The sequence below is a fragment of the Aotus nancymaae genome, unplaced genomic scaffold (assembly GCF_030222135.1).
Source record: "Aotus nancymaae isolate 86718 unplaced genomic scaffold, 86718_ANA_hifiasm-v0.15.2.pri h1tg000010l, whole genome shotgun sequence".
NCBI lineage: Eukaryota > Metazoa > Chordata > Mammalia > Primates > Aotidae > Aotus > Aotus nancymaae.
In genome coordinates, this window is record NW_026988421.1 from 10,482,187 (window position 1) to 10,501,543 (window position 19,357).

At 43.3% G+C, this 19,357-nt stretch overlaps 1 protein-coding gene across 3 annotated transcripts in view; it reads right to left on the minus strand.

Moving 5' to 3' along the window:
* The window catches only part of PLPP4 (phospholipid phosphatase 4), a 123,699-nt gene extending 109,964 nt beyond the window's left edge, over positions 1–13,735 (minus strand). For all 3 annotated transcript variants that reach the window (XM_021674636.2, XM_012453472.2, XM_064373653.1), the window contains exon 1: positions 13,655–13,735. In XM_021674636.2, coding sequence (XP_021530311.1) covers positions 13,655–13,710 — 56 coding nt within the window. In that variant the 5' untranslated portion in view covers positions 13,711–13,735. The remainder of the gene's footprint in view (positions 1–13,654) is intronic.
* Positions 13,736–19,357: the final 5,622 nt, after the last annotated feature.

Below are 19,357 nucleotides of genomic sequence, written 5' to 3' on the forward strand. Positions count from 1 at the left end.
GCACTCCAGCCTGGGTAACAAGAGCGAAACTCTGTCTCAAAAGAAAAAAATAAAATAAAATAGAGCATCCAAGATCTGTAGAACATTATCAAACTGTCTAATATATATGTATATGTACCCGAAGAACCATGAAGAACCAGAAGCATAGGAGACACAGAACTGGGTAAAAGAAATGTTAGATAAAATAATGTCTTCAGACTACTTAATTGATGAAAGACATCAAACTATATCTCCAATAAACTCAATGAAAAGAAATGGGAAAATACAAATGAGACCAATCTAGACATATCACAATCAAACTGCTGAAAGTAAAACATAAACAGAAAGTTTCAGCAAGAGCAAAAACACATTACATTCATAAAAGCAACAATAACAGTAGAAGCTGGCTTATCATCAGAAACCATGGAATCCACAAGACAATGCAAAGACATATTTAAAGTGTTGAATGACTACTGTCAACCAAGAATTATACATCTAACCAAAAAAAAATTTCAAAAATAAAGGCAAAATAAAGATACTCATAATTTCAAGAAAACAAAAGCCAGGAGAATTCATTTCCAGCAACCTGCATTATAAGAAATGCTAAGGGAAGTTATTCAGGCTAAAGGAATATAATCTCAAAGGGAAAAAACAAAATCTAACAGAACTGTTAAAGAACATTGAGAATGGTAAATATGTGCATACATTTTTTAAAATCTTAACTTCTGTAAAAGTATATTGACTGTTTAAAGTGAAAATAATTTAAATTTTTTATGAGATTTATATGTAGAAGTAAAATCTATAACAATATACCAAAGGCATGAAAGGAGAAATGAAAGTAGGCTGTCATATGATTTTTACATTGTATATGAAATGGTATAATAAATGACTTAGGGAAGATGATAGTAATAAGTAAAAGGTGCATATTATAATTGTGAAATAAACTACTAAAATTTTTTAAAGAGATATAGCTAATAATTCAATTAGGAGATAAAATGGAATACAAAGAAGTATTTAGCTAATTTAAAAGAAGACAGAGAAAGAGAGACAAAGAACAGATGTAACAAATAGAAAAAAGTAAAAGGTGGTAGATTTAAATTCAACCATATTAATAATTGCATTAACTGTAAATGGCTTATGCATGCCAATTAAATGGCAGAGACTGGCCAGATGGATAAAGTTAAGAGATATAACTAAATGCTGTTTACAAGACCCATATGCTAAAAATAAAGACACAGATAAGTTGAAAGTAAAAGGATGGAAATAGATATCCTGTGCAGATATTAATTTCAATAAAGATAATGTAGTAATATATTAATGTTAGATAAAGTAGTCTTCCAGGCAAAAATATTAATACAAAGACAAATAGAAATTTTATAATGATAAAAGCTCAAACATCAGAAGGAGATAAAATTTAAGCATACTAACTAGAAATATAGACATAGAAATTATGACATCCAAATTACTAAAGTGAAAAAGCAGGATAGCAAGGAAAACTTGAGCTAATCAGCTAGAAGAAAGAAACAAAGGGAATAAAACATAAAAATAAAGCACCATAAAAAGAAAACACATAATAAGTTGGCTTTAATAACACTAAATATTAATTATTTCCAAAAAACGTGAAGGCTTTAATTATTCTTGCTTGACAGAGATAGCATATCTCCAAATTAAAAGAATAAGACTATAGAGGATTTGAATAGCATGGCTAACTTCTTTTAATACATTTAGAACTTCACACTTACCAAACAGAAACTATTCATTAAGTTCAAGCTATATAAATTTACAACCAAAAAAACTGACTATGTATGTGGCCACACAGAAAATAATAACCGGTTATAAAACATAGAAATGACACAAGCCACAGTCTCTGGTCTCAATACAATAAAACTATTTTAGTACTATTACTATCTGTCTTAAAGGCTAGGAAATTAAAGCACAGAGACATAAAGCAACCTACCCAAATTATAGCCAGTAAGTAGCAGATTAGTTTTTAGGTATCCTGGCACTAAAGCCTGAAGCTTAATCACTGTGCTCTACTCCTTCCCAGTGGGTGGGGTGGGGTGAGTGTGCAAGGACAAATTTTCCCTATAGATATCTAAATATACTATAAAATTACAATACTTAAATGTTAATTGAGACAATATCAGGCAAATAAATATTCAGAATAGAATTTAGTTGCACTCCCATAAGACTCAAGAAAACAATGGTCTATTCCATAATCAACAAACCATCAAGTGGGACAAAAAGTTAAATCCCCTACCTCACCACGCAAATAACAAATAAGGCACCAATACATTAGAGAACTAAAATATAAGAACAAAAGTGTAAAATATTAGATAATACAGAAGAACATTTCTCTTTTAAACGGGAAAGGACTTTCTAAACAGGACTGAAACTGAAACCACAAAGAAAGACTCAAAGATTTAACTACATAAAATTAAAACTTGTATACAATAATAGAAATTATAAAGAAACTTAAAAATAACCATAGACATGGAAAAATACTTGCAAGATATGAAAGAGAAGATTTATATTTATAAGGCATAAAGCAGACCTACATATCAGTAAGCTTAATTCAGATATCCAACAGACATATGGATAAAGGAAAAGACATATATTTCACTGAAAAAATACAAATTGCCAATATGCTTGTGAAAAGATGCTCAACCCTAAACATGAAGAAATGCAAAGTGAAGCAAATGTTACATTCTGGGCCATGGCAGAAATACAAAGCATCCATCATTGGCAAGGATGCACAAAAACAGACACCTTCACATACTGCTGGTGAAATATAAGTATGTGTAGCCCTTGGGTGGACAATTTGGCAGTATCCATCTGAATTGAAAATGTATGTGGTCTTGACCCAGAAAATTCATTTATAAGAGTTTATCATGCAGCAATACTTGAACAGGTGCACTACAATGTACACAACAATTGCAATATTGTTTTTCATAGCAAACAATGAAAATACTCAAAGATTCCATGAACAGGTTAATACAATGGAACACACACAGACAGTAAAAAACCATCAAGTATGTGTTTACATATATGATATCTTAAAGAGATAATGAGTTTAAAAATTAAGCTATATATAAAATGTGTTTCCAGCAGTTTCGTTAATTATATATCAATGTGTATAAAAAGTGAAGAGAATGGAATAGGCAGAGAAAGGTGAAGTGGTTCCAGGAGACTTATACTTTTTTTATTGCTTTAATTTTCACAAGTATTTTATAATCCTGAAAGAAATTTAAGTGAGGAAAAATACATTCATTTCCATCATATTCATTTTGGCATAATTCTTCCTAGTATTGGCCCAAATCAGATATATATTAAGTAGTTGCAATTCCAAAGTATATTTTTGAATAGTGCTTTTCCTTAACTATTACATCATAAAGGTTCAACACGTTTCTTCATGATTTTCAAAATGACTCTTTCAATAACTAAATAATATTCTGTGTATTCACAAATCATCTTCAAATGCTGACCATTTGAGTTTTAATTTAATTTTTATTTGACAAATGTATTTACTTTATTTTGTATAGGACACAGCAATGAAAATCTTTATATATGAGGATTCTGGTATCTCTTCAATTAGTGCCTCCATGTATTTTTGTTCCAAGTATCTAAGTCAAAGGGCAGGAATAATTTTATGGCTGTTTATGCACTGCAATATTGCCCTTCAAAACAGTTGTGCCACTTATTATTCCACCTGAGCATCTGGTCACATTTGGAAACACAACTTACACATTCTGGATAGTAGTCTTTACTCTCTGATTTTTCTTAAATATTTTAGTTGATATAAAATGTAGAAATGTTGATTTTTGACATTTTCACTTTAAATATTTCTAAAGCAATCACAAAAAAATCATTCAGTGCCCTATCCTGGAATATTCCATTGGCCTCTCCTTTTTTCAATAACAGAAAATACCTATATTGATTTTTTATTATGTATGAAAATAATAAATGCTTACTATAAAACAATTTAAAAACAATATAAAACATTTAAAAAGCAAATATTACATAATCCCATCAGCACAAAATAATCACTGTTAAAATCCTATTGTATATCCTATAGAGATATAGGCACAATTAATTTTATTACATTACCACATTAAAATAGCATCATGCACAGTTTTGTAAGCTGCTTTTATCACTTAACAATGGTTAATAGATATCTTCTCAAGTTAACAAATAACTACCTATTATGTAACTAATTTTAATAGCTGCACATTCTTTCACTGTAGCACATAAAAAGCTTCTGCTAATGTATATTCATTATTTTGTTGTTTTCAGATGCATATCTTGCATTGCTATAGAAATCACAGATTTATATTCTATAATAAAGACACATGCACACTTATGTTCATTGCAGAACTTTTCACAATAGCAAAGACATTTGTGAATCAATCTAAATGCCCATCAATGGTAGACTGGATAAAGAAAATGTGGTACATACACACCATGAACTACTATGCAGCCATAAAAAAGAATAAGATTATGTCCTTTGCAGGAACATGGATGGGGCTGGAGGCCATTATCCTTAGCAAGCTAATGCAGGAACAGAAAACCAAACACCACATGTTCTTACTTATAGGTGGAAAATATAAGAACACATGAACACACAGAGGGGAACAACAGACACTGGGGCCTACTGGAAGGGGGAGGGTGGAAGGAGGAAGGGGATCAGGAAAAGTAACTAATGGGTACTAGTCCTAATATGTGGGTGACAAAATAATCTATATGACAAACCCCCATAATATGAGTTTACCTCTGTAACAAACCTGCACATGTACCCCTGAACTTAAAAGTCAACATAAAAAGAATCACAGATTTAAAATGTGTCAGTTTTCGAACCTTTGTTTTCTGCTCATATCTATTGCCCATTTTTCTGTTGATGAGCTCTTCTCTTTTCTTGTTAATTGGTAAGAGCTCTCTGAATGAGAGAGCATTAACCCTTAACTCTGTAAATCAGGACAACAATGCTACCTCCTGAGAGGTGTCATGCTTAAAGCGTATGATTGTGACAAGTGCCTAGTACAAAGGTAGCACACAGTAGGCATTCAAGTGTTCTTTCTTAGTAGGTAATATGTGTTTCCTTCTCCACCACCCTGCCTTTCTATAACCAAACTGCAACAGATGTCAGTTAAAAGATACCTACGCATACTTACATATTGGCTATTGCTTTTTCTTAGATTATGATTCAGATGTCTCCCAGGAAATTTCTAAATCCTAGTTCAAGGCTCAGCTCTCTCCTGCAGTTTTGAGAGCCACATTATTTTATTATTATTATTGTTACTACATTGTGATGTCAGGCATCTTACCTGTATCTCCACCTCAGTTCTAGGAAGGAGGAGGGAGGAGGAAGGAAAAGAGACTGGATTAGCACCTACTATGTGCCACCTTTGTGCAAGGCACCTGGCACATCTCACATCACCTCATCTTTACAGCCTCCCTAGGAGGTGAGATAGTGTCCCCATTTTACAGATGAGGAGGCTCTGGCACATCTCTATAAACAGCAAAGTCAGGGTTTCACTTCTTTATCACGATGCCACGCTGCCCGCCCTCCAGCAGAATGGGACCCATTTGCCAGGCCCTGTCACTTGCCAGTCCCATTGCAAGCTTTCTACAAGGTAGTTGCTCAGCAGATGGAGATTACAGCATCATACAGGCTAAATATTGGTTTTACAGTTACAGTTGAATAGACAGGCCAAATCCTTAAGAACTTCTGAAGAAAAAGCCCAGGAGTTCCACCCCTTCATATATACTTACAAGAAATGACAAATACGCTCACCAAAAACCAATAGCACCATTTTGTTTAATAGCCAAAAATGATAAATATCCCCTCTGTCCACGGGTAAAATGAATAAATAAATTGGAGCACACGAGAATGAACAAACTGTAGCTACCCACAACAACAGAGATAAATCTCAAAAACATGTTCAACAAAAAAAGTCACACAAAGAGCATACGCTTTATGGTTCCATTTCTATGGAGTTCAAATGATGTTAGAAGTCAGGGTGGTGGAACGGGGCTTGGCAGATTGGGGAGTTTTCTGGGTGGCTGTACAATTATGAATAGTACACATTTCTTTGTGTATGTTATTTTTAGGTTGAACTGAATGAAACTCCCGGTTTTATAGGTCAAAACACTCAAATATCAGCAATTTCATATGTTTCAAACTAATACTTCAATAAAATATATTTTTAAAAACCCTCTGGTACAGAAGAAAGAAACATCTAGCATTGACTGGCAGACTGCTACCTTTCTAGAAAACAACCTAAATGCTCCTGCCGCTTCTGACCCTGTTTTTCTGCTGCTTTGTCTTTAGTGGAGACGGAATAACAGCTAGTCCCTCTGGTCTGTGGGATAAGCTTTCACCGTCACATATTGAAAGGCTGTGATGAAGCTGGCCCTGGATTCTGCAGCCCAGGTCCTCTCGGCCTCCTCTCACTCATCCCAGGCATCCCAAACCTTGCTCTTAACACCTGTGCGGCTTCTGGTTGAATGATGGGGGCCCACTGGCAGGCAGCAGTCTTGTCTGAAGGAGCTTCCTCACTATAAAAACAGTGTTTCTAATTCATCCACATAGAACGGCAAGATAATACTTTTTAAAGACGCACTATTAACGAGATAATGTTTATATTTACAAATGCTATCACAGAAAAATAGAGGCAGTGAGCTTTTATGAGCCTTGCATGTGTCACAAAAGGCATAATCTTTATAACTAATTGAGATAACTTTATCCACAAGTTATGCAACTATGCACTTCTTTCGCAGTGCTGGAAGCATTTATCTCGCTGTGGGAAAACATCATCAATTCTCAGAATTCTGGGCATAGCCATCTCATTTTACAGTGGCAAATAATATTTCAAATAGAAGGATGCCCTATTTATCAGGAAACAAGGCAGATGTCTTCCCAGGGAGGGAAGCAGAAACACTTGGGCTCTATTGCACAGATCGGGTGAGGATGCCTGATGAAAAGCACTCCCTGGATGTGGCTTCTGACTGAGCTGTGTGTGCAAAGTTAAGAATGGAGACATAGTATTTTCTTTATGTTATGTTATGATGTAAGAACACAACATAGCATTTTCCAGTATGTTATCTAATGCAGCTATGCTGATAGCACTTTAATTCAATGTCCTAGAATCACTGTGGTAAAGGACCAGCAACTTAACCCACCACTGAGAAACTACAAGGCTCAGACAAGCCCACTCCATCATACAGCAAGTTCTGGGGGTCCAGCTCATTGGACAAACTCATGGCAAGGTACATCCCTCACTTTTGAGGCGTAAAAGGAATCATTAGAAATAACTTCCAGGAGTTGATTCTTGTCTAGAAATCCTGTGGCAAATCATTTGTAATAAGAACATCATTAGACACCTATGGTGTTTCTCTCTAGTGCATATTACGGATTCATTTTAACAAAAGGGTAATAATAATGACACCATTTGCTGAGCACCTACAATGAGCTGGATACTGTCCCATTTAATACTCACAAGCTTTACATTCATGAATACAATGGACATCCCCACTGAATAGAAGGAGAAACAAAGACTGAAGCTGGATAAATACTTCCCACCAAAGTTCACACAGCTGGTAAGTCGCAAACCAGGATTTGGTTAGGCACAATGGTTCACACCTATAATCCTAGCACTTTGGGAGGCCAAGGTGGGAAGATCTCTTGAGTCTAGGAGTTTAAGACCAGCCTAGGCCACATAGACCCCATCTCTACAAAAACTAAAATAGCCAGCCGCGGTGGTACATTTGTAGTCCCAGCTACTCGAAAGACTGAGGCAGGAGGATTGCTTGAGCCTGGGAGCTTGAGGCTGCAGTAAGCTGTGATCATGCCACTGCACTGCAAGGGCAGGGCCCAAGGAGATAGCTGGCTGAGGGGAATAGCTATTGTTGCACCACTGCACTCCAGCCTGGGAGACAGAGACTGTCTCAAAAACAAAACAAAGTAGGATTCAAGCCCGGGTAACCTCACGCCAAAGGCCACTGTTGTAACAACTGTGCTGCGCTGCCATGCTGAGACACTACATATATGTAACAGGGATTAACAAGGGTGGAGAGAAGTCACTGGTTTTTGTTCTATGTACCACAGGCACTTAAACTACCTTATCTAATAAAATCCAATGAAGTAAGGAATAGCTCCATTTCTTACATGAAGAAACTAAGGTTCAGAGGTTGAAGGCAACTTACTAGTTAGTGGCAGAGCTAAAACCCAAACACAGACCTGCCTGGCTCCAAAGCCTGAGGTCTTTTGTTATACCTCTTTGCCTCAAACAACTCATTTGAAACTTGTCTAGAAAGCAGGCAGAATAATTCCAGATGTATTCATTAAACAGAAAGGACTCATACTACAGTGGCCAATCAACCCCAAAACTTCAGTTAACACAAAAGTCCCCTTCCATCCTACAAAGGCCATTCTAGTGACGGGATTCCCCAGGGCCACCGCCTGCTGCCTCCACACTGCGGTGCTGCCATCTCAACGCACAGGTCCAGCTCATCCCTAAGATTTACACAGCCTCAAATCAGCCACAATGTCCTAGGGAGCTGTGAAGCAGGGCTGTGGCCACGAAGCTGTGTACTGTCACTCATCACAGTCAGCAGGGCCTGCGCATCCGGCCATAGGGCCCCTTTCCACCCCTGGGCAAATATCTGAGCAATGTGCAGTTTTGTTTCAAACCTCCAGGCTCCCCAGTTTTGCCTCTGTGGAAATGATCACTGCCCTGCAGGGCCCTGAGGCCACGTGCCTTCTCCCTCCAGGATTGCTTCCTGTTATTCCCATACCCACCCACCCCAAAACCGACACTGTCTGAGGCCACACTTGGTGACCTGATCCCCACCCAAAATACGCCTCCACACCTCCAGGCCTTTGCCCTGCAGGAATGTCCTCAGGCCTAGGACCTGTACACCTGGCATTCAGTGCTCAGCCCTGGGCAGCCTTCCCTGGCACGTGCATCCTCCTTCTCAGTGAAACCAAGCACCTTGCTCCAACTGTCTCCAGCATGGAGTCTTACACTGGGCTCCTAGGGGTAATAAAGATGAATCTGTTAGTTTTTGTCAATATTGCAAAAATCTACCTGACATCCAGTGCCCTCAAGCAAGTCACCTGGACCAGCTAAAGCACCAAGTTTCCCTCTGTCTTGCTGGAATTACATCAACCAAAGAGTACCAATGAAGGGGAAAGGAAATGACTGTCGGAAATGCTTGCACCTAAAAGGTGCCAAATATCCGTCAAGCGGATGAACAATGAAAGAGAAATATTTGGAGGCAAAACTTTCAAAACCAGTAATTGCATTGGAGAAAATAATAAATGGTGGCCCACTGTGCGCTTTCCCTACTGGACTGTGAGCTACTGGAGGCCACCTGGCCTTCCCTCTCCTCTCATCCCCAGTGCCTGGCACATGGCTCTTGCATCCAAAGAGCTCAAAGAAGGATGCTGGATTGATCTAAGGGGAGGTAAACACCACTGCCTGTGCACCCTGGCAGCCTGAGAAGACTCAGCTCCTGGGGGGACCCTGCAGACAGAGAGCCACCAGGAATGGCAGGGAGGGGTGGGGAGATGGGCAGATGGAAGGAAGGAAAGAGGAAGAGAAGATCCCCAAGGAACTCAAGCTGACAAGTGAAACAGGCAGACCACCTTTCCCCCAGTCCAGCACATTAGATTGTCATCACCTTTCTGGGGTCCTTTCTGCAGTGTTATAAATACAGGGTGCTTGAACTAACTGATGTCCTGGGAGATGATGGCCAAAAGCAGCGGAAGAAAGCAGGGTATCCCTAGTTTCTTACCACTATGATTGATGTTCTCACCAGCAATTAACTCACCACATCATACCCTTAATATCTATGCCATGATCCAATCCCAACTTTTAGGAAGTGTGAACCACCATTGCCATCCCTCCACCTTTGAGGTGTCTTCCTAGCATGTGATTTTACAGCTAGAGTGACAGCTTCCCACACATCACTCTAGGCAATGTGCAGTTGCTCCTCTGGGGATAAGGAGCTGTGGAAGGAATGGCTCACAGGATGTGGTCAGTTTCACACCAGTCTGGAAGCCTGGGGCTGGATGTATTCTGTCTCAGAGGCTGACCACTCAGGGACACGGGGTCAACTGCCTGTTTGAATCAGGGTTATACCTCCTGCTAGCTGAGTGACTTCTGGCAACTTACTCAACCTTTCTAAACCTTGGTTTCTTTATTTGTAAAGTGGGAATAATGAACAGAATCCAGTGAGATGAGGCTTAAAAGAGAAATCACATAGAATGCCTTTTGCATGCAGTAAGACCTGGACTGATCAAAATTGGCTGCTATTTTTTATGAAGCAAAGTGACTGAGAGTCCAGACCTTGCAAATGAAGCATCTAGATTTAGGTCTCTGAGCTGCCCTTGTTATTCCTGTTCCAGGGAAGTTCCTTAATTTTACTGTGCTTCAGTTTTTTCATCTATGACAAAGAAACATCAATACACTCCCTTCATCAGGCTAAAGCATATGGGAAAGCTTCGTGGGTGCCTGACACATAGTAAGCTCTCAGTAAATGATTGCTATTGTACTCGCGATAGTAGTCAAAGTGATTAGCGTGCTCCTAGTAGTGCTCCATTGGTCTACTGGATATTAACCAGCCATCTCATTTCTACACCATGTGCTTGCTCAGTAAGATCTGTTGCTATCCTTGGCATTCGCAGAAATACTCAAAAGAATCTCTCCTGGAGTCCTGGGTAGCAGCAGGACAGGAGAAGCCCACAAGTGCTTCTCCTTCCTGCTCTGCCCACAATCCATGAGTAAGAGCAATAGGACCTCGAGGCCCACACACTTCATGATACTAAATGCAGCCTCAATGCTTCACATTGTACTTTTCGTTTTTCCTAAACACTGGGTTCCTGCAACCAATTGATCTTCGGTTACATTAAACTTTATATACCAGCCTTGATTTGCATTACTCTACTAATTTCCTTCCCAGCGATCTGAAGTCCTTAGGCAGGACTGAGCATCTATAGGGTGGCGGGGGTTGCCTGGAGAGCATCCTCTCAGAATTCAGAATGCACAAAACCTGAGCACTGTGTCTAGTCTAGAAACAGAAAATGGGACCTTGAAGAGTCAGTAAAAAAAGCTTGCATCCCTACTACCCGTGGGCCTAAAATGCATTTTATTAGCTCTAACTTGGAATCTTTGAGGAGCATATGGGCTATAGGCAGCAGTATCCCTGCTCTCATGCAGAGCGAATGTAGTCAGAAAACAGGTACATCTACAGGTCATGTTTCCCCAAGGCATAAGTTGCAAAGAAGCAAGATACCTGTTCTTCCCAAAAAACATTCTTTCATCCTGAGAAATAGGGTAGAAATACCAAGCAAAACTAGATGATGAGTTACACTGGCCAAACTGTACACTGCCTGCAGCAAGGAAATCAGATTCAGCCTGCCCCCAAGGGCTTTCTAAACACCTGTGCTGCTGAGACCACCATCTTCGTGAGCAGAGGTGGGTACAACCCACTGAATCTTGCCATCATTCCAGTGCCAGCAAAAGGAAGAACAAAACTTCCCCCAAAAGTCAGCCTCTGTCAAGGTGCCAGACGCTTATCTGAGAAAACAAAGGGTCATCTGTTTCTGCATGCTCCCAGCCATCCTCCCAGAAGTCGGAACACCCCTGATATTAACAGCATCTGAATATCCAAGATCCACCCCCTAGAGAGGCTCGCATCAATACCAAAGCTGGTTTTTGCAGGTAAAAGAGCCACAGGTTGGACATACTGTTAACAATTTGATAAGAAACCTGGGAATCATCCAAAAATGCCATCAATGTCCATGTGTGACAGCAGATCCCCTATTAAGTAACACGAGGGAACTTCAGAGAACAGAACATAAACTGCCTGTCCAGTTTTCACATAACAACCTTAGAAAAAGCAAGATGCACATTAACAATAATTACCATGTTTTCAAATTTACTGCACAGACCACTGTATATCTGTAACCATCTCATAAATGTTTGGGGGGATATTGGAAGGGATACCTGAAAACTATAAATATTTTTACATATTGTTGAACCCCTATTTATCTGAGCACACCCAGCAGCAGTCAAACCAGGTAGCATGAGAGCCTCTCACTTCATCTCAGCATTCTTCCTATATTCACCCAACAAACGTTAAATTCTACTGTGCAATGAACACTATTTTATCATTTCTATCACATAATAATTTAATAAGGTTTTAGCCTATCTGCCAATTGGAAACTATCCCCATCTGACCACACAGCAGTAACTAGTTTTAATGTACATTCCAAGGGTAGAAAATAGAATAAGGGAAGGGAAAAGTGTTTTGTTTTTCCAAATGCATCAAAACCCAACTGAAGTTCTCATTCCTTCTCCCCAGTGAATAACACCAGTGTTCGGGCAGAAGGCGGGAGAGGGGGGTTTGCTTGCATCTGGGGGAGCTCATGGCCTTTTCTGATGGTGTGAATAAATACTCTGGATGAATTTAATCCCTGGTAAAGAAAAACATACAAGAAAGGGCATTTCTTTCCATGTGTATACCCCGGGCTGCCCAGAACAGAGGTCATCTTTGACACAGCACACCTGCCATGGATGACTCCAGACTGAGGCAAAAATTCAGAGAGGGCCTCCTGTTTGTTTTGGGAGGGCTTTTCCAGAAACAACAAAAACAAACAAATAAATAAATGCATGGCAAATCCAGAAAGTTCATGCAACTTTAATATTTAGAATGTGGCAGAAAACAGCCATGGGCAGAGAGGGAGAGAGAACCTGACTCGCTGATGGAGGGACCGGTGCAGGTGTGGGTGCCTAGGTGACAGCAGCTCACGGGAGGCTGTGGGGTGGCTCTGAGCTGGTGTTCTGGGCTCAGATCTGAAAGAGAGATGCGACAGCTCCCTGCAGCTTGGGCCCTGGAGGTCAATGAGCGATGGGTCCCTGGGGCGCACGGAGTAAGCTCAGACATCTCTGAAAGAACCTGCACCACCACCCCCTCCGCTTTTCCGGATCGCTGTTCCCAGTACTAGCCACTCAAAGCCACCCTGAGCATTTCACAGCTGTCCCTAAAGGACCCCGCCCCCAAAGCAGACATCTACTGGGCACAGGGCTCCAGGGTGGGTGTATCCGACCCCCGGCTGCAGCCCCTTGACTTCTCAAGCCTCCTCAGCAACAGTTTCTCATTAGGAGACGAGCCGCCAATGCTCGCTGGGAAAACGCTCGGCAGGACCGCGGGCGCTAAAGCCAGGGACACGGAAGGAGTCTGGCCCTGGGCACAGCGGGGAGGAACCAGAGACAGGGCCAGGGGCAAAGACTTTCAATGTGGGCCTCAAAGATCACACAGAAGGAAAAACTTCCCAAGGGCACGGGCCAGGGTGCGCGTCCCTGTTCAGAGATGCAGCCCTGACTCCCGCGGGCAGGTGGTGTGGGGCTGGCGACAGGCGCGGGCCCCGTGAGACCTGGGAGCAGGTCTCAGCCCTGGCGCACGGGGGTCGCTCCGCGCCTAGAGTCTCAGGAAGGAGAGAAGGAGGTTCTCTCTTGGTCCCGTAGGACAAGTCGCGGGCACTGAGCGGGGAAGGGATCTCGAACTCGGGCCCCAGTGGGAAGAGGCAGCGCAAACTAAGTTAGGGAGCAGAGAGGCTCGGTTGGTGGGTCCCCGCGTCAGAGCGCCCTGCCTGCGGCGCGCCACTACTTACACGAAGACTCCGAAGAGCAGGGCTCGCACCCCGATCTCGATGGCCAGCTCCCGCATGGTGCGGCAGGAGCAGCTCCCGCGGCGACGGCTGGTGCTCTCCGCGGCTCCCGCAGCTCCGCCGGCGCCGGCTAGCCAGACCCTGAGAGGCGAGGGAGGCGCGTTCCAGGCCGCGGGCGGGGCGGAGGCGGGCGCCGGGCGGGGGCAGGCGCCGGGGAGGGCTCAGCCCAAACCTCCCGCTTCGGGCTCCGGGGCTCCGGGAAGCCGCGCTGGCCACTAGCGAGGCTGCGGACCCCGCGTCTTAGTGCGGAGCCGCGGCCGCCTCGGGGACTCCCAGCTCCCTCTCTCCGGGAGCAGCCTCCGCGTCCTGGGCCCGCGCCGGGCACCTGCGGCCAGGGGAGGGGAAGCCCGGGGAAGCCCCACCGCCGCCGCCGCCTCCCTGCGCGCTCCCCGCCCCCGCCTGTGGGCGGTCCCTGGGCTCCGCGCCCGGGCAGCGCGCTCGCTGGGGCTCTGCCGCGGCCCCTCTGCAGCTCCTGGTCCTGCCTCCGACTCCCGCTGTCCGGGCTCTGGCTCCCTGGCACACGCACGCACGTGGGCATGTAGTGGACGATCGCTCTGGGGATTCTCCGGGGCTCAGGGCAGCCCTGGCCAACCTGGGTCCCTGCCGAGGAGCGCTCCCTCCCTCCGGTGTTCGGCCCTCACTACACCTTTCCAACCTGAATTTTTTTTTTTTTCTAGGAAGTTCCCCGGAGATCGCTCGCAGGCTTCGCTTTGCTCTCAGGAGATGCCAGCCAGGTTCCAGAGCTCTGGCACAGACAGAGGGCAAAGGCGAGCCTGGCTCCCCGCCAGGCCACCATCACCAGGTGGCCCCTGGGGACCGGATCCTCTCTCCCCAACACGTGTTTCCCACCCCCAGCAGCTTGGGGCTGCTGAGCTGTAGAATATGAAAAAGCACCTGCCTCAGTCCCTAACTGGCGTCTGGGAGGTCAGGCTCGCTCGACGCTGACACAGCATTCAAGCAGCCTTCAGCCAGGCAGCAGGTAGAACCCGGAGCCTCATCCTTAGGTTCAGAGCCAAAAGCCCAGTCCTCGCTCACAGCGGGCCTAGGGGTCACGACCTCCAGCTGGAGTCCAGCAGGAGCTCGGATTTGCTTTCCCCCAAACTGTCAGGATTTTATCTACTTTTCTTAGAGTTTGAACTCCTGCCTGGGCGACAGAACAAGACTCCATCTCGGCTTCACTAATTTAAACCAAGCAGAGGTTTGGTTTAAAACCTCATTTTAAATGTCTCATTTAAAATGCAAAACTCACAATAATTATAACCATTAGGTTGTTCCTGGGGAGCCCAGGCCTCTCTTGGATTTTAACAGAGACCCAGCCAAAATTGTGTGAGGAGAGAACACGGATTAGAAGGTTGTTCTGGGACTGATGAGCTATGGTTCAGTCCTAGATAAAAGTGGGGAGTGGGTAGAACTTAGGAGGAGTCCCTTGGCATCAGTAAAGGGCAAACAGACCCTACCTCCAAAGGAAACACGTGCAGATCGGAGATACCTGAGCCCAGGCACCCAGTGTCCGGCACACTGTGGATACCTGGTTGGTATTTAGTAAATGATAAATATATATTCATATATACATATCATATATATTGCTTATATATGAAATATTTTCATTTGTATTTATTCTATATGGCTAAGTATGATATATACATATATCATATACATATATCATATATATGGCTATATATATGTATATATACACACACACATATATATCATCAGGCACATGGGGTGTCAGGTGCAGGTGGGGTAGGAAGGTCTTGGAGGAAGGAGGTATGCTTCTGTCTCCTCTGTATCTTGGGCCTAGCAACTACCTTAGACATAACTAGTCTCCCATGGGTTGGCAAATTGGTGTAGGCAGCCCAGTGAACTCTAATGATCTGGATCTGAGATTGTCAGGTGGCCATACTCCCGCAGGGCATACTGACAATAGCCCCTGACATTGGGGCATCACTTACCTATAAGCACCCGCTGAGTGTGAGTGCAGCCTGTGCAAAGCTGTGGCGGAGGTTGCAGTGAGCTGAGATCCCACCACTGCACTTCAGCCTGGCGACAGAGTGAGACTCTGTCTAAAAAAAAAGAAGGAGCTGGCTTTCGTAAGGCAAAGAAAGTAAAAATAAAAGGGAGAAATTCTCGGTAGGGGCAAGAAAGTGGGTGCAAGGCAGCAGAAAGTGGAAGTGGTTTGAAAGGGCACAATGAGTTGACCTGTGTGACAGAGCAGAAGAATGAGCCAAGGTTAGGTTGGTGGACGGCCCAGCAGGGTCTGTTACCACATCACAGTTAGAATCTTACTTTTATCACTTCGTGTTTGTATTGAGATAATGGAGAGGCAGTCAGAAGGGGCATGTAACTTCACTGCATGGTCATTAAGAGACTCTGAAACACATAGATCTAAAGAACTCTCCAATTAAACCTCTCATTTTCCTGGAATTTATTCTCCATTATCTCCTCCAAGTGCTCATCCAGTGCAGGGTGCAAATCCTGCCACTGAAAAGGCATTCGCCCTTGAGGGAGCATGTACCCTTTTCAGACGGCTCTCTCGAAAGCATTTCCTTACAGGGAATTGCCATACAACACCTTGCGGCTTACATCATTGCATTAGTCCTGTCCCACCAGCTCCTTGGAACTATCACAGCCAACGCTTCTATGGTAACAGATGGTTCAACCTAAACTTATTTAAGAAAAGAGAATTGGAAAGTCCAATGGAAGATCAGCCTTCAGGCATGACTGAATTCTGAGTGCAGCCAATGTCATCAAGACTTGGTTCCTTCCAACTCTCTGCTCTGTCTGACTTCGGTCTCAGGCTCCTGGTAGTTTTAAGACTGCCGCACGCATTTCAGCTTGCAAGTTCAAGTCTGGCTAGAAAGACCTCTCTCTGCCTAAGTACCAGCACTCCCAGCAAAAACGTCACTGAATGTCATTGTTGCTGCCAACCCTGAACCAATCACTGCAGCCAGGGAACCATGATGGATTGATTGTCTCAAGCCTGGTCACATGCTTCATCCCTACACAAAGCCTCTGAGACTGGGGAGAGGCAATCCTACATATAGAGGGCTGATGCTTTGGAGAAAGGAAAATGTTTGATGGGAAGGTAAACAACCAGGGGCTATCCCCTTCCATGCTACATGGTTCGGTCATCCCCAACCACGCAAACTGAAGACAACCAGTGTGCCTCCCTATGTCCTTATCTGACCCCATGATCATTAACCAGTAAAAGGGAGTTATTCTGGGTGCTCCATGATAAGGCTGCCCAGTTTCTACAATTGTCAGTACAGACTTGCCATTTGTTGTAAGTCTGTGTTTTCTGAAGGTGGCTTTAAACAAAGCTGTGATGTCATCCTTGATGCTTGTCTTCAGCTGCCCAGTCTCTTCTTTTTCCAGTCCCTTTAGCAACCTTGTCATCTGCCCTAATGATTCCCTTTTCCATTTGCTGAAGCCTGCTGTCAAGGGAAGGCTCAAGCCTTATTCATTACATAAGCCTGGATTAGGATATCTCCCTGGACTCCCTCACACAGAAGGATCTATAATTTAATCCAGGTCCTTCTTGAAGGGCAGATAGGCTCTGATACCTCTGAAAAGAACTGCAGATGGCATCTTCAGTACCCCAAATCACAAAAGCTGGCAGCAGCAATGCCCCCCCCCACCCTGCCAACCTGCCACATTCCCTCCCTGCATTTGGAGGTAGCTGGCTCTAGCAGCTGTCCAGCTACGAGCATGTGCCAAGCAGGTACAGCCCTCCTGAAGTGTCATGTTGCTGCACCAGCAGACAAATGAGCTTACAGGGAGTGAAGAAGCAGAGCCAAGTTAGATAATGTGATCCAGCCAGAGCACCCAGGTGCCAGGCTTGGCAGCCCCTGCTGGGTCTTTATAAGATCTCCATGGAATATGATGAGTCCTCTAGTGAAGGAAGCATGGGTTAGAGCTTGAGCAGCCTCAGAAATGCTTTATCATAAGAAATAGAATAAACCTGTCAATCCCCCTACCAAGATATGATGAACACGTAGCTGTAAAATGTGAGACTGATCTTTGAAAAATCACTTCAGAATCTAGACACTCATTGAGTGCAGCCTCCTCCAATGCTTTTGTGGCTGCACACATTTTCAAAGTGCCACTTTAGAGAACTCTCCATATTTCATATTGAGCTTATGGGCGTGCCAAGAAAATAAACTCCATCCCTCTGTAGTTATGCCTATGTTGTTAGAGTTTTTTTTAAACCCCCAAACAGTATTGTCCGGCATGCTGGCCCCAAACTGACCAGATTTTTGACTGTTTCCAAAAACCAAAGCCACCTTGAGAGAACACAAACTTGCAACCATTTCTTATCATCTCATTTTTAGAAGTTATACTCTGTATCTGAGTGCTACGTACCCAGTTGCTCTAAGAGCTGTCCTGGTAACAGGCAGCCAGCACAGTGACCCTTGTCCTCAGAGATGCACATATCCACGCTTTCCTCGGCAGCTGCCTGGCATGAACTTGTTGACGTACCTGCAATCCAAGACAGATTTCAGAAGGTTACCAACTTCAACCTGGTCCATGAATATCTTCCATAATGATCTCAATAAATATCTGCTTGACACCTCCAGGGATGCAGAAATCACTCACCACTCATTCCATTTCCAGGGAGAGCTATTGTTTGAGTAGAAACAGATTTGCCTGTAGCCTACATTGACGGGCCCAAATTGTGCTTTGGGGACCACATAGAATAAATTTAATGTCTATTCTTCTACAATATACCCCTTTAATTACTCTACAACTACAAAAGAGATAGGGATAGATACAGAGGGCGAGAGGGAAGAAGAGAGAGTCTTCTCTTTTCCAATCTAAATATTTTATTGCTTCACTTTTTTTCAAGCAGTAATATTTATAAGACCTCTGAGAATATGGCACTAGACCTGATGCAGAAGTACATTAGGCCAAATTCCACATAATAGAAAGTAATTTTCTGGCCACGCATGGTGGCTCACACCTGTAATCACAGCACTTTTGGAGGCCAAAGTTGGCAGATCACTGGGGGTCAGGAGTTCGAGATCAGCCTGGCCAACATGGTGAAACCCTGTCTCTGCTAATAACACAAAAATTAGCCAGGTGTGGTGGCAGGTGCCTATAGTACCAGCTACTTGGACGGCTGAGGCAAGAGAATTGCTTAAACTGGAGGCGGAGGTTGCAGTGAGCAGAGATCGCACCACTGCAGTCCAGCCCTGGGTGACAGAGTGAAACTGGTCTAAATAATAATAATAAAATAAAAATAAAAGGTAATTCTCCTACTTCCAGAGAAGAAGTAAAGCACAGTAAAAGTAAATTAACCCTTTCATGTATTTAGGGAGGTGTTATTCTATCAAAGGAGAACGTGTATGAATTAATAACATCTTTAGGAAAAACATGATACCTCATTTCTTAGAAAAGTCTAAGTGAGGAACTATGTCTATTATTTTCAAATTCATCATGTGAAAAGTCACAGTATCATTCCTTATTTCATCCAAAAAGAGTTGTGTGGGGGGCCTCCAGTAGGATTCTCATTGCCGTAGATAGGAGGTCCCCAACCTTTTTGGCACCAGGGACTGGTTTCATAGAAGATAATTTTTCCATGAAAAGGGGTGGTGGGGATGGTTTCAGGATGATTCTGGTGCATTACATTTGTTGTCCACTTTATTT